The following is a 15,795-nucleotide window of genomic DNA, read 5'->3' on the forward strand; positions in this document are numbered from 1 at the left end:
TTTTGTGGTTTCATGGTCAAGGAATGCACGGATCCGGGAAATGTTTTTGAGTTGGAATCGGCAAGAGGAGGCAAGGGCTTGGATATGTGGCTTGAGAGAGAGGGTAGAGTCAAGGATCACCCCGAGGCACCGAGCGTGCGGGACCAAGGAAAGTGAGCAGCCATTGACATTGATGGATAGGTCGGGTGGAGGGGTAGAGTGAGGTGGGGGAAAGATGTTGAATTCTGCTTTGTCCATGTTCAGTTTTAGAAAACGAGCAGAAAAGAAGGATGTAATAGCAGACAGGCATTGTGGGATTTTGGCCAGTAAGGAAGTGAGGTCGGGTCCAGATAGGTAGATCTGCGTGTCATCAGCGTAGAGATGATATTGTAAACTGTGGGATTCTATGAGCTGTCCCAGGCCGAAGGTGTAGATGGAGAAGAGTAGGGGTCCTAGAACTGAGCCTTGGGGAACACTGACAGACAGGGGGCGAGATGAGGAGGTGGTGTGGGAGAGGGAGACACTGAATGTTAGATATGATGCGATCCAGGATAGGGCCAAGTTTGTGATGCCAAGAGATGAGAGAATCTTTAACAGGAGGGAGTGGTCCACAGTGTCGAAGGCAGAAGACAGATCCAAGAGGAGGACAGAGTAGTGTCGCTTGCTCTTGGCGGTTAGTAGGTCATTGGTCACACTAGTCAGGGCAGTTTCAGTTGAGTGATGTGGTCGGAAGCCAGACTGTAACCGGTCAAAGAGGGAGCAGGAGGAGAGGTGGGAGGACAGTTCAAGATGGACATGCTGTTCCAGTAGATTTGAGTCATAAGGGAGAAGGGATATCGGGCGATAGCTGGACACAGAGGATGAGTCGAGGGAGGGTTTTTTGAGGATAGGTGTGATTGATGCGTGTTTGAAGGATGAGGGGAAGACACCATTTGTAAGTGAGAGGTTGAGGAGGTGTGTTAGGGTTAGGGTCATCCCCCCGGTTCCCTCACTTACATTTCCTTCCTTTGAAATCCATGCCGTCAAGACTCTTTAAGCCCTTCTCCTTGCGGGTGGTGCTTGTTTATCGCCCTCCAGGCTCCTCCCGCCTGTTTCTAGACCACTTTGCCACCTGGCTTACTCACTTTCTATCCTGTAACATCCCCACCCTCATCATGGGAGACTTTAACATCCCTATCAATGATCCCCTCTCCCAATCTGCCTCTCATCTTCTTTCTCTAACTTCTTCATTCGGCCTCTCACAGTTCACTAATTCTCCTACACATGAGGACCACAACCTTCTTTCCTTCTGTCAAGAATTATCTCCTCACCCAGGACACCCCCACTTACCACACTTATCGGAATACACGTACCATTAATACCTAGCAGCTTATGGAAAACCTCCACACATCTTTAGCCCCCATCTCCTCCCTCTCCTGTCCAGACTCAGCATTGTCACACTTCAATATTACACTGAAGAATGCCCTAGATGAAGCAGTACCTTCTACAAGCAGAAAGACCCGACACAGACAATGGCAGCCTTGGCACACTATGCAAACACGCTTTCTTCAGCGTTGCTCAACGTGTGCAGAGCGAGTGAAAGACGAGTGACTTTTTGAAACCTTAAACTCCCTCTTGAAACCTAAAGTACAGGCCCCCATCACCAATCTCAGTGGTGAGGATCTGGCCACTTATTTCCTAGAAAAAAATAAACCACATCCATCAGGATATCTCAGCCCAATCTCCTCAGTGCCTGGATCCTCTTCCCTGCCGCACCTCAAGCTCACTAGACATCTTTGAGCCTGTTTCAGAAGAAGTTTTCAAGCTCCTCACTTCTGCTCAGCCTACAACCTGCAACAGTGACCCCATTCCTTCACCTCTCCTGCAGTCTCTCTCACCAGTGGTCACCACTCACCTGACTAAAATATTTAAGCTCTCTCTTTCTTCAGGTATCTTTCCCTCCTCATTTAAACATGCCATCATAACCCCTTTACTTAAAAAGCCATCTCTGGACCAGAACTGCACTGCTAACTACAGACCTGTCTCTAACCTTTCCTTCATCTCTAAACTCCTGGAACGCTTGGTCCACTCCCGTCTAATCCGCTATCTCTCGGATAACTCTCTTCTCGACCCCTTACAATCTGGTTTCCGCTCTTTACACTCCACTGAAACTGCCCTTACTAAAGTCTCTAATGATCTATTAACAGCTAAATCCAAAGGTCATTGCTCTCTGCTGATTCTCCTGGATCTATCTGCCGCATTTGACACTGTGGATCATCAGCTCCTTCTCACTATGCTCCGCTCCATAGGCCTCAAGGACACAGCCCTCTCCTGGTTGTCCTCCTACCTTTCTGACCACTCCTTCACTGTATCTTTTGCCGGCTCCTCTTCCTCTCCTCGTTCCCTTACTATCGGGGTTCCGCAGGGCTCAGTCCTAAGCCCCCTCCTTTTCTCTCTATACACTGCCTCTATTAGACAAACAATCAGCAGATTTGGGTTCCAGTATCATCTCTATGCTGACGACACCCAATTATATACTTCTTCCCCTGACATCACCCCTACCCTAATTCAAAATACCAAGAATTGTCTGTCTGCTGTCTCTAACATCATGTCCTCCCACTATCTGAAACTAAATCTCTCCAAAACTGAACTACTTGTGTTTCTCCCTTCTGTTAACCTCACTGTACCCAACATCGAAATTACCCTGGAGGGTTCAACCATAACTCCCAAGCAGCATGCCCGCTGTCTTGGGGTCATATTCGACACCAAACTTTCCTTTACTCCCTATATCCGATCACTCATTCGCTCCTGTCACCTGGATCTTAAAAACATCTCCAGAATCCGACCTATCGGTCTCCCTCTTACCAAACTTTCTCCTCTCCAATCCATCTTGAATGTGGCAGCCAGGGTCATATTTCTGTCCAGCCACTTCACTGATGCCTCCATCTTGTGCCAGTCATTACACTGGCTACCCATTCGCTACAGGGTCCAGAATAAACCCATCTCTCTCACCCACAAAGCTCTCCACAGTACTGCACCGCCTTAAATTTCCTCTCTCATCTCTGTCTATCGCCCTACACGTGCCCTCCGTTCTACAAATGACCTAAGATTAACATCCCCCGTAATCCGAACCCCGCATCTCCGTCTCCAAGACTTCTCTCGTGCTGCGCCAGCTCTCTGGAATGCACTTCCCCAGCCGATCAGACTGATACCTAGCCCCGACCTATTCAAGCGTGCTTTAAAAAACCATCTCTTCAAACAAGCCTACCACAACAACTACTCAGTAAACTAACTTTGCCCTGTTTCCTCCTTCCAAATATTATTCTGAATCTGCACCCTACTATCCATCTGTCTCCACACCCACCATGCACATGATAACTGCACTTGATAGTTGACTATTGCACTTAAACACACGGGCTGATTACTGTATCATGCAGCTTTATATGAAAATCCCTATTTATTATAATTGCCAGACCTGAAATAACAAGCACTTTTCACCTATTGTGTCCCCTCATTTCCTTGTAGATTGTAAGCTTGTGAGCAGGGACCTCACCCTTAATGTCTTAACTTGTACTGAATTTATTGTCTGTACATATCCCCGCTTAATTGTAAAGTGCTGCGGAATATGTTGGCATTATATAAATAAAAATTATTATTATTATCATTAGTCGAGGCAGGAGATGATTAAGGCATTCAGCACTAAATGCAGTACTAAAACAGTACTAAAACTTGACATTTTATTTAGGGGAATGTTACTTTGTCCAACTACTTTTGAGCCCCTGAAATGAGGTGGCTTTGTAGGAAAATGGCTGCAATTCGTAAACGTTTCACAGGAGATTTGTGTTCAATCCCTTTAGTTACACCTGAAAGTCTCCACTTCAATTGCATCTCAGCTGCTTCATTTTACATCCAGAATTGTGTTCTGCAGAGCTGGAATCACAAACATTCAGCCACTGTCCAAATATTTCTGGACCGAAGTGTTAATATTCCAGAGAGAAAATACAACTGTTGGAGAACGTCCAAACATGGTGGAGAATGGCCGAACTTGGAGGAGAACGGCTGAACCTGACGGAGAATGGCCAAGCCTGGTGGAGAACGGATAACTGGAGGAGACTCTACGAACCTGACGGAGAATGGACGAGCCTGACAGAGAATGGCCGACTGGTGGAGAACGGATTAACCTGGCAGAGAAAGGCTGAATCTGGCTGAGATTGGCTGAACATGATGGAGAACGGCCGAACCTGATGGAGAACGGCCAAACCTGGTGGAGAACAAACGGACGAACCTGATGGAGAAAGGCTGAACCTGATGGAGAATGGACGAACCTGGCGGAGAATGGCCGAACCTGGTGGAGAACAAACGGACGAACCTGATGGAGAAAGGCCGAACCTGATGGAGAATGGACGAACCTGGCGGAGAACGGCCGAACCTGGTGGAGAACGGACGAACCTGACGGAGAATGGCTGAACCTGGTGGAGAATGGCCGAACCTGATGGAGCTTTGTCTGTTATCAGCCGACATAACTCCGGGTTCTCACTGGGGATGACATGGCCATATTCACGTGGAGCTGAAAGCCCACCCTGTGAAGAATGCTCAGCAATGGCTGCCTGAGGGGGCCGGGAGGGCGACTGCATCAGAATATGGGGATTAATGAGGGAGAACGCACATTACATAGGGGTCCAACAGAGTCGGACCACCCAGTATTAGTACTGAAGGGGTTAATGTCTCCACATACCTCCAACTGCAGAGCCTCACACCACATATATGGCTGTTCTGTGTGCACAGGACCTGTGATGAGGTCACAGGAGGGGAGGAGTCAGGGGTCACATGATCAAGGGCCTCAGTATATGCAGGAATGTGCTGTATTGGTTGTCATGGTGCTGGATAAGAGGAAGTTAATGTGTGGGGTCAGAAGGGGTTTACAGGGTGGATGTAGTAGAGCCGTGTGGGCGAGGTGTATGGAGTGGAGCCGAGTGTGTACGAGGTGTACGGAATGGAGCCATGTGTGTGCGGAGCGGAGCCGTGTGTGTATGAGGTGTATGGAGCGGAGCCGTGTGTGTACGGGGTGTACGGAGTTGATCCGTGTGTGTACGAGATGTACGTTGCGGAGCCACGTGTGTACGAGGTGTACAGAGCTGAGCCGTGTGTACGAGGTATATGAAGCGGAGCCGTGTGTGTACGGGGTGTACGGAGCAGAGTCGTGTGTGTACGAGATGTACGTTGCGGAGCCACGTGTGTACAGAGCTGAGCCGTGTGTACGAGGTATATGAAGCGGAGCCGTGTGTGTACGAAGTGTACCGAGCAAAGCTGTCTGCGTACAAAGTGTACATAGCGGAGCCACGTGTGTAAGAGGTGTACAGAGGAGCCGCATGTGTATAAGGTGTGCGGAGTGGAGCCGTGTGTATGAGGTGCACGGAGCTGAGCCATGTGTGTACGACGTGTAGGTAGCGGAACCAAGTTTGTACTAGGTGTACAGAGGGGAGCCGTCTGTGTACTAGGTGTACGGAGCCGGGTGTGTACGGTGCGGAATCGCGTGTGTATGAGGTGTACGGAGCAGAGCCGTGTGTGTACAAAGTGGATCCGTGTGTGTATAGAGTGTACGGAACGGAGCAATGTGTACATTTTTGTGTTCCCCCTTGGCACACCCAGTTTCTCTTTTACACCCCATGTTTCCGCCGCTCTCTTTCTTGCATGGACTTAGTCCAGGGGGTCCGGCGCTCTCTCTCTCAGATTTGGGGCACCTTGGTAGAAGTCTCTCCTGGGCTCTTCCTGACACGGACTCTCAGCCCGGCACTCTTTCTCTTACAGATTTGGGCAATCTTGGTAGAAGTCTCTCCTGGTCACATGACTTAGGATAAAAGCCAAAAACTAAATCTGAATTTGCAGACACTGTGTTTTGGGGTGTTGCCCCTCATCAGTGCATAGTGTGAGATCTGGTTTGGCTGGGTGAGAGGCATGTCAGAAAATTAAAGGTTCACCCAATAACGTAGAGAAGCTTAATTCTTTTTTTTAACTTAGGACATCACTTCCTGCTTCAAGCATCAGGTCCAATTTGGGTATGACAGCTGCTCACCATTGTTAAATATACATTTTCCATGTAATTTTTTGATTCGGGACTTCTTACCAGATGTGATACTCCAATGAAAATGTCACAATAATTCTTCTGAAAAAAAAGTAATGGTTTATTCTTCTAGGGGTGCAGTTATCATATAGACACTACGGGTGTGTCAAAGAATTTTATACCATTGGGCAGTAAAGACAAAATAACTACATTTTTACAACCAAAATTTTGTTTTAGCCCCAGATTTTACATTTTCATACAAAAAGTGGGTAAAATGACACCAAAATCGGGATCCAAGAAGTATCGTTTCACTAGAGTTCTAGTTCTCTTCCTCTCTGATGAGACAATTTGCATATTGCCCAGAGGAGCATTGCGGCTTTAAGTCTCCTCACCTCGACATGCTTATCATGTCACTCTCTGCAAGGAGAAACGATACTTCTTGGATCCCGGTCAGACGCCTCTCAATCAGCCAAACCAGACCTCCACTCTGCACTGACGAGGGGCAGTACCCTGAAACACAGTGTCTGCAAATTGAGATTCTGGTTTGGCTATTTGTTATGTTTGCTAATGACAGGTGTTATGAAGGCAATCCAGAAACACAGTGTGCTTAGCGATCAGAGCGCACACAGTGATCTGACAAATACCCAAAAATACAAGAACGAGCTCTGAGACGTGGAAACTCTGCAGACTGCACACCTGATCCTATCCTAAACACAACTAAAAGCGGCTGTGGATTGCGCCTAACAACTACCTAGGCAACTCGGCACAGCCTAAGAAACTAGCTAGCCTGAAGACAGAAAAATAGGCCTGACTTGCCCCAGAGAAATTCCCCAAAGGAAAAGGCAGCCCCCCACATATAATGACTGTGAGTAAGATGAAAAGACAAAACGTAGGGATGAAATAGATTCAGCAAAGTGGGGCCCGATATTCTAGGACAGAGCGAGGACAGTAAAGCGAACTTTGCAGTCTACAAAAAACCCTAAAGCAAAACCACGCAAAGGGGGCAAAAAAAACCCACCGTACCGAACTAACGGCACGGCGGTACACCCTTTGCGTCTCAGAGCTTCCAGCAAAACAAAAGACAAGCTGGACAGAAAAAAAGCAACAAAAAAGCAAAAAGCACTTAGCTATACAGAGCAGCAGGTCACAGGAACAATCAGGAGAAGCTCAGATCCAACACTGAAACATTGACAAGGAGCAAGGATAGCAGCATCAGGCGGAGTTAAGTAATGAAGCAGTTAACGAGCTCACCAGAACACCTGAGGGAGGAAGCTCAGAAGCTGCAGTACCACTTGTGACCACAGGAGTGAATTCAGCCACAGAATTCACAACAGCTATTATCCTAAGTCATGTGACAAGGCTCGTTAAAGAGTCGACATTAACTGTTAGGATTGCTACTTCCAATAGGTGGCACTAGAGTTCTAGTTCTCTTCCTCTCTGAAGAGACAATTTGCATTTTTCCCAGAGGAGCATTGCGGCTTTAAGTCTCCTCACCTCGACATGCTTATGTCACTCTCCGCAAGGAGAAACGATACTTCTTGGATCTCCTTTTTTATAAAGATTAGATCCAATGTAGCAGATCCCCATGTTTTCTTCTCTACCTTTTGGCAGATAAAGTTGTCAGCAAGAGACGAGAAGAATTTGCTGGACCTGTGAGATTTCAAACAAATGCCTGGATAGTTGAATCTCTCGTGATCACTACGTCAATTTTTTTTTTGAGAATTTGGCCATCTGATGTATAAAGAGTTCATCCATATCTTTAGCTTGCCCAGGTGGCCTGGTTGGTTTCTTGCAAATAAGTTGTATCCTTCTAGCCTTGTATTCTAATCATGTGTATCGTCTCTCCAAATTTCAGTGATGCCAATTACATATTTATTTTCCTGCGTTAGTAGCTCCAATTCTCCTTGTTTGTTGCTCAAGTTCTGTACATTTGTATAGAAACATTTTAGTTTGTGATCGTTATCTCTTTCTCCAATATTTTTATTATTATGACTTTTTGGTCTTTGTTCTTCCTTTCCACTTCTAATAGAGTTCTCAATAGAATTTTTTCCCTATATGGCTTTCCCTGACCTTTTGCTTCCCTTCTCACAATGTTCTAGTTTTATCCATGGTGGTTTTAATTACAGCTAGATCCTACCTCCACACATAAGTGTAGGCTATTCAGCCCAGGAGAGGTATCATATCAGGCTAGGTCAACTTGTCAATGGCTATTGGTCACACATGAATTGGCCAATTTGGGCACTAAATATCTCCATTTTAACCTACGGTATTTTCTAGAGCAGCAATGCAGTTCCAATTTCATCTATTCAATGTTTGCATACTATAGCGTTACAGAGCGCAGCTTTAATTTGTTAGTTACATATGGAAGTGGCTCTCTTCGGTCGTAACTGTTCACACATTTTTCTGTTGGGAAGAGACCGTCACTCTTTGATGTTGTAGAGGCAGACAGTGAGCCAAGCTCACACTGTCGGGGGCAGAGCCCCTCCGTCTCTTGATTGCTACAGCAGCTGAGCTTTGCTGGAGGGAACTTTAAAGGGGAGCGCTGAGTGAACTTGTCTCTCCTCCGCAGATGGCAGAAAAATGGTCATGTAACTCTCTGCCCTCTGATTGGAGGTCTGTCCTCCCTTCTCCCATGCTTTCTCCCTGTGATCGTGTTTGCACTGTGCGTGTTAGTTGTGATACATGTGAAGTACAAACGCAAGGGAAATGAAAGGTAATCACTGCCCAGGGGCTCCTGCCCCTTTGGGGATGGGGCCCTGAGAAATTGCCCAGTCTGCCCACTTCCTTAATGCCAATCCTGACTATGACATATCTGTTTTTCCACAAAGCCAACATACATCCAGAGGCCAAAAGGTCCAAAGTGCTTAGCGCAACCTGCTAATCTTATACACAAGCTGTGGGATTATAAACTCTTCTTTGGAGTGAAGTTAATACAATTGTATAATCATAATCAGCAGGTTTTGTCGGAGACACCAAGGTATATTATTAGGTTATGTAGAACTGACACTGGACACATACGGTAAAACTGTGGTAGGACGTTTATTGTTTCTTGCACATAAATTGATAACATTTAGATGGATTCAGACGAACGCTAGTACAAAATGTGATTAACAAAGTCATTACTACAGAAATGTATGAGAAAGTGATTTATTCTAAAAGAAACATGAAAATAACAAAATGAGAGAAACCGGGCTCCGTGGCTGGATACTGTGGGCCTGGCCTCCAGCCTGTTAGTACGAGATGGAGTCCTTGTCCCTGGAGCTTCTCTACTCGGTATTATGAGGCTCACTGATCTTGTTCATATAAAGAGAATGAGAATAATACAAACATGAGGCCTCTGTAGAGATAATTCAGGTAAGAATAAATAACGGCACTCAATAACAAATAAAATCCTGACCTTTTATTGAAGCATGAAATTGATAAGCCGGACAGATGAAAACCCAATCGGCCAGTACCATTTCGGTGAATAAATGCTTTCTCAAGGCCTTATCTAAGACCTTGAGAAAGCGAGTGTTCGAGCAAAACGACGTTGACAGACTGTTTTCATCTTCACGGTTTAGGAATTTCATGCTTCAATAAAAGGTAAGCTCTTTATTTAGTATTGTGTGCCGCTATTAAACTTACCTGGATTACAACATAGTTCTCACTATGAGATGAGTACCACTACCTGTGTCTCCTTTTCTACCTGCCTTGTGTGGTGTTAAAAGATCAGTGGATGGGTGTTTCCTTCTCCATCCTACTAAGTAGCTGTTATCTGGAGCTTGCAGTGTCATTACTCTCTTTTTCACTGTGTAGAGATAATCTTACCACAGCATTTTGCACTGGAAAAGGGGAGAGGGGCAGACATTTTGATATTTCTGTTTAACAAAAACTGTACTAAAATATATCCGAATGCCTCTTGTTTCTTACACCAGAAACTGTTATGCTATAAAGTGTAACAAAGTGTAAACAAGTTGTGACAATTGAGGAAGCCTTTAAAATCAAATCCCTTTAGACCCAAGGTAATCAGTTCCCAATGATAGAGAAAAACTACTATTCTTAGCAGGGGAAGTGCTTTTATAAATATGGATCCCATCAGATGTTCCTACAAAGAATGAATCATAGCTGTCAATAGTAACTTCCAATATGAACTGTAATATACATAAACTAAAGACACTTGTTAGACATGGAAATTGTGAATTTTAGAAAATTGTAATGAATGGCAGATCACTAAGATTGGGCATTAGATAAGAGATGTCTATTATCAACTTCATATATTTGAATTCTAATTTAAGTTCTAACTTGCTTTCCCTATCATTTACTTATTTGTTGTTACTTGAACTGTCTTTGTTATGTGTTGTCTTGTACAGTTTGGAAAAATATATGGTTTCTTCTCATGTGAGTTTCTTGATGGAACAGGAAAATTGATTTATGTTTAAAACATTTCCCACATTCTAAACATGAATACAGTTTCTCTCCTGTGTGAACTCTCTGGTGTCTAACAAGATGTGATTTATCTGCAAAATATTTCCCACAATCTGAACATGAAAAAGGTTTCTCCCCTGTGTGAAATCTCTGATGTGTAATCAGACTTGGTTTCCTTGTAAAACATTTCCCACATTCTAAACATGAAAAAGGCTTCTCCCCTGTGTGGGTTCTCTGATGTTTAACAAAAGTTGATTTATCCGCAAAACATTTCCCACATTCTAAACATGAATATGGTTTCTCCCCTGTGTGTGTTCTCTGATGGACAACTAAACCTGATTTGTTTTTAAAACATTTCCCACATTCTGAACATGAATATGGTTTCTCCCCTGTGTGAACTCTCTCATGTCTCACAATCTCTGATTTATGGTTAAAATATTTCCCACACTGTGAACAAGAAAATCTTTTCTCCTTTGTGTGAATTTTGTTGTTATGAGTAACACAAGACATTTTGAGAGAAAAATTATTTATATTTTCGGCACTGGATAAAGCCTTCTTTGCTCTAAGAGCAGTTTGATTTCTAATGTCTCTTTTGTGACTTTCATTTTTCTTAATAGTCTGCGATGAATCAGAAGTTTGGAACTGTTTAAAAAGATCAGATAATAGATCTTTGCTGTGAATGGATGATGCAATATCTGGAGTAATTGCATTCCGTTCAGTTATATCTTGCGTGATCTCAATGTCATCAGATTTATAAATTGCAGATGTCACTTGTCCCTGTGATCTCCTGGTGCAGTCATCTGCCAAGAATAAAGTTTATTATTTTTGAATAAAATATCCTTAAAAATATATTTTTATAAGATTTCTAAAATAAAGATAGAAATTGCAAGTTATGTAAACAAAACCAACTGACAATCAAACATTAGACCTCTGAGGACGCATGAGTACAGCATGATGTGAGACACTTCTTTATGCCTCCCAAATACTGGAATAACACACCAGCAAATAATATTGTGTAGGCCAAAATGATACAAAAAAAACCTTTCACGATCAGTAAATGAATCTCTGATAATTGCTAACACAAAGAGAAAAGGTGTTTTTTTTTTACAATATATAGAATTTTTTTCATCACTTAAATAGAAAAAATGGCATAATTGCATTTTTTTCACAATTTTGTCCGAATTAGATTTTTTTCCTCTGTGTTTCAGTACATTCTACGGTAAACAGAATAGTATAATTCAAAACTATAACTTGACCCACAAAAACAAAAGCACTAAGACGTCTATGTTGACAGAAAAGAAAAACTGTTATGGCTCTTTAAAGAGGACAAGCAATAAACCAAATTGCAAAAATTAGAAATACTCTGGTAGCTCAAGGGTTAACTTAATTTATTCTTCTAATGAAGGGGGACTTTTATTTTTTGCCCTCTTAGACTCAACCATCGATGGCTCCAGTACAAGTTCTTATATAATGGACATTTGTAGAATTCTTAACAGTGAAAATATCTTTCAGGCTCTTGAAGGTAAAAATATCAGACTTTTATGCATAAATAACTGTCTTTCGTTGATAACTAAATTTTGTGAGACATTTAAATTGAACCTGCCAGCAGGAGTTTGCTAAGTAAACTACAGACACTGTCAGGTTGGCAGCGCTAAACTGATTAGAATGATACCTGGGGTGAAGAAATCAGTCTTGTGGTTCTTGTGTAATCAGTGTTAGAATTTTGCAGCTAATGAGATGCCCATACTCCGGGGCGGGACTGTAGGCAGAGTTATCTTCCTGCTCTATGCCAGAATCCTGCTGATAGGTTCGCTTTAAAAGGAATCTGTCACCACGTTTGACCTGTCTAAACTATTATTATGGGCATACAGGCTATAGAATGCTGAAAACCGTCCTCCCTGTGCATTTCATATCAGATGTGTTGTTGCTAAGAAATCATCTTTTATCACTTTATATAAGTGATCTCTTGCAGGCTCCGGGGTGGGTGGTGTCTGGAGATAATTCTGCCTCCAGAGATTTTACATGAAGGAGATTTACCAGTGAAACAAGTAATTAACACAGAACAGGAAAAATTTAATTTGTCTTCTTGCAAATACATGTTTTGCTTCTCTCTGAGCTCTGCTTATTGCAACAATATTGCAGCCCTATCTGCCTGTGAGAGGAGGCTGAAGCTGAGAGGAACCTGCAAGATGTCAGTTATCAGGAGAGCTGAGAGCGTCCATTACACCTCACTCTGGCAACTCCCCCTTATATTTAAAACAAGCTCTTGAGGCAGAGTTATCTTCCAGGCAGCGTCCTCCATAGAGCCTGGAAGGGGTAAATAAAAGATGATTTTTCAGCCACAACATAGCTGACATACAGGTAGGACTTTTCTCAGCATTCTATAACCTGTATGCCCATATTAATAGTTTAGGCAAGTCAAATGTGGTAACAGATTCCCTTTAAGAAAAGCCTCCTGTGCCCACTGTGGGATAATACAAATCTCCCTCATTTCTTACATTGACAAACCTTGGATGAAAAAAGGGAATAATTGCTGTCATAGATATTAATAGAGGGATTTGTTATACAAGTAGGATGAGAGGATATGTATTTCTCTCCTTATTTGCAGATAAGACGTTCTATTTAGTCTTCACTCCGGCTTTTTGTTTTGGGAGGACATATCCTTTCATGGATTATTTGTCTTCTTTCCTCCATCCCATAGATCTTCCTTACCTGACCTATCTATCGCAATCAGTGACATCATGCTTTCCCCCGTACCGGAAGTCCGCTGCCTCGGAGTAACCTTCGACACTGCCCTGTCCTTCAAACCGCACATCCAAGCTCTGTCCATCTCCTGTTGCCTCTACCTCAAAAATATCTCCAGAATCCGTCCTTTCCTCAACCGCCAATCAACTAAAATGCTTGTGCATGCCCTCATCATCTCCCGCCTTGACTACTGCAACATCATTTTCTGCGGCCTCCCTGCTAACACCCTTGCACCTCTCCAGTCCATCCTTAACTCTGCTGCCTGACTAATTCATCTCTCTCCTCGCTACTCCTCCGCTTCCCCCCTCTGCAAATCTCTTCACTGGCTCCCATTCCCTCAGCGTATCCAGTTCAAATTACTAATACTGACCTACAAAGCCATCCATAACCTGTCTCCTCCATATATCTCTGAACCAATCTCCCGATATCTTCCCTCACGTAATCTCCGGTCCTCCCAAGACCTCCTTCTCTCCTCCACACTTATTTGCTCCTCATCCAACCGCCTCCAAGACTTCTCCTGAATATCCCTCATCCTCTGGAATTCTCTGCCTCAACACGTCCGGCTATCAACCACATTCGGATCCTTCAGACAGAACCTGAAAACCCATCTCTTCAGGAAAGCCTACAGCCTGCACTGACCCCGTTGCCTCCTCATCACTACCGAAGCTACCGCCTCACCAACACCGGAGCTCCTGCAACCCTCAACCTACTGTCTCCTTCCCCATAATCCTGTAGAATGTAAGCCTGCAAGGGCAGGGTCCTCGCCCCTCTGTATCAGTCTGTCACTGTTAGTTTGTTTACTATAAGTGATATCTGTAACTTTTATGTAACCCATTCTCATGTACAGCACCATGGAATCAATGGTGCTATATAAATAAATAATAATAATATTGTCAAATGAAATCTGTAAAGGCAGAATTAGTTCCCTATAAAACATTTGATAAAATCGACTTTCAGTAGAGAATAAATTCTGGAATCAGATCTTGGATTTATTTTAAACAATGGGAAATGATTTTAAATTCTGCTAATATTCTTCTCTATGTCAGATGAGAGAATGTTCCAATTTATGGTTATTCACAGGCTGCACCGTCCCCGTCTTTTATGCAGAAGATTGGATATATTAAATATTCTAAATGTCTCAGATGAAAATCAGAGGTGGCAGATCTATCTCATATGTATTGGGGCTGCTGGGAAATTAGGGAATTTATCACATTTGTTGCTGAGAAGCTGAATTTTGATTTGTCATTTAATTTTTTTTATAGGAGTCAAGATGGATTGTCCTACTAAGGATCTAAATACCGTATTTTACGGACTATAAGCTGCACTTTTTCCAAAAAAACTTTTGGCAAAAATGAGGGTGTGTCTTATAGTCCGGATGTACTTCCAGGAGTGTGGCGATTCTGCTGGCCCTGGGCAGGGTGATGATCTGAGACTCATCCTAGGCAGGTGCACCAGGTTCGGCGACTCCACCAACTTTTTGTGAAAGCCCAGAGCCCCCGCACTTCTACTGCTTTAATGCAGTGGCCTCTGGGAAAAATGGCCACCGGAGGCGGCGCATGTGCAGATTTAGATCTCTGGAGACGAATTCTCGGTGGCGCAATCTCATTCTGCGCATGACCTGCTCCAATAGCCATTTTCTCCGAAGGTCACCGCATTGGGGCAATGGATGTGCAGTGACTCCAGGCTTTCACAAAATGTCGGCGGAGCCCAAGCACCACTGAGCACTGCTGAACCTGCCACTCCAGCCTGATATGAGAGTCAGATCCTCGCTAGACCACCGAACACCTCCTGTGACCCCCGCTCCACCAGCGCTCCCTATCACCCCCCTTCTTTCCCGGTAAGCTGAATTCGGACTGTAAGATGGACCTCCATTTGAAGCAATAATTTTTTTTTACCTATTTTCCTTGTGAAAATTTGAGGCGTGTCTTATGGTTTGGTGCGTCTTATAGTCTGAAAAATACGGTACTTCATGGTTATCTGCAAGGGGAATTATTTTTGAAGACTGGGTAACTTCTAAAAATATAATTTTCTAACAACAGTTTGGGCCAAGTTACACGTCCCAATAAAATAATTGCTGGGATAAGTAGAAGTTTGGGTTTAGCAGAATAGTGACTGTTTGACTTTGATATGGATGGACTACACTGAAGATAAAGAGGCCATACCAAAAGAATCTGTGACTTCTCTACACTTAGTGGTTACTACTCACCTGGGTAGCCGTATGTAGGAATCTCCTCTTTACACCACTCATCGCCCCTCACATATGTCTCTGTAGTATTAATAAAAATCAGCTCTTCACCCTGAAACAAATAATGTAAAAGCTACAGACAGATGTAGAAGTCATATTTATGAACAGCTCTAATCCTGCCATCTGCACCGTTCTCATTACAGAAGTATAAAACATATAATACTGGTGGATAAAACAAGACTGAGCACAAAACCGTCATAGCGGTCTACACATCATAGGGGAGATCTCATGACACCTTCTCTCCATCTACCTGATGATCCTGAGGAACATTTGGAAATTCTTGTTTACAGTCCTGTGGAAGAAGAGGACGGGGACATCTCTCTGGTGTTGTCCTCTTACTGGATGAAACTAGAGGAAACAAATACAGGGACTGAATTCAATC

The 15,795-nt window shown here is 43.6% G+C and overlaps 1 protein-coding gene across 1 annotated transcript in view; it reads right to left on the reverse strand.

The window, feature by feature from the left end:
* The window catches only part of LOC138666587 (uncharacterized), a 173,551-nt gene that overhangs the window by 108,098 nt on the left and 49,658 nt on the right, over window positions 1-15,795 (reverse strand). The window contains exons 13-17 of the mRNA XM_069754788.1: window positions 15,664-15,761; window positions 15,375-15,465; window positions 10,352-11,223; window positions 7,514-7,620; window positions 4,694-4,766 (exon numbers count right to left, since the gene is read on the reverse strand). Coding sequence (XP_069610889.1) covers window positions 4,694-4,766; window positions 7,514-7,620; window positions 10,352-11,223; window positions 15,375-15,465; window positions 15,664-15,761 — 1,241 coding nt within the window. The remainder of the gene's footprint in view (window positions 1-4,693; window positions 4,767-7,513; window positions 7,621-10,351; window positions 11,224-15,374; window positions 15,466-15,663; window positions 15,762-15,795) is intronic.

This window comes from Ranitomeya imitator, chromosome 2 (genome assembly GCF_032444005.1).
Source record: "Ranitomeya imitator isolate aRanImi1 chromosome 2, aRanImi1.pri, whole genome shotgun sequence".
NCBI classification, from domain to species: domain Eukaryota; kingdom Metazoa; phylum Chordata; class Amphibia; order Anura; family Dendrobatidae; genus Ranitomeya; species Ranitomeya imitator.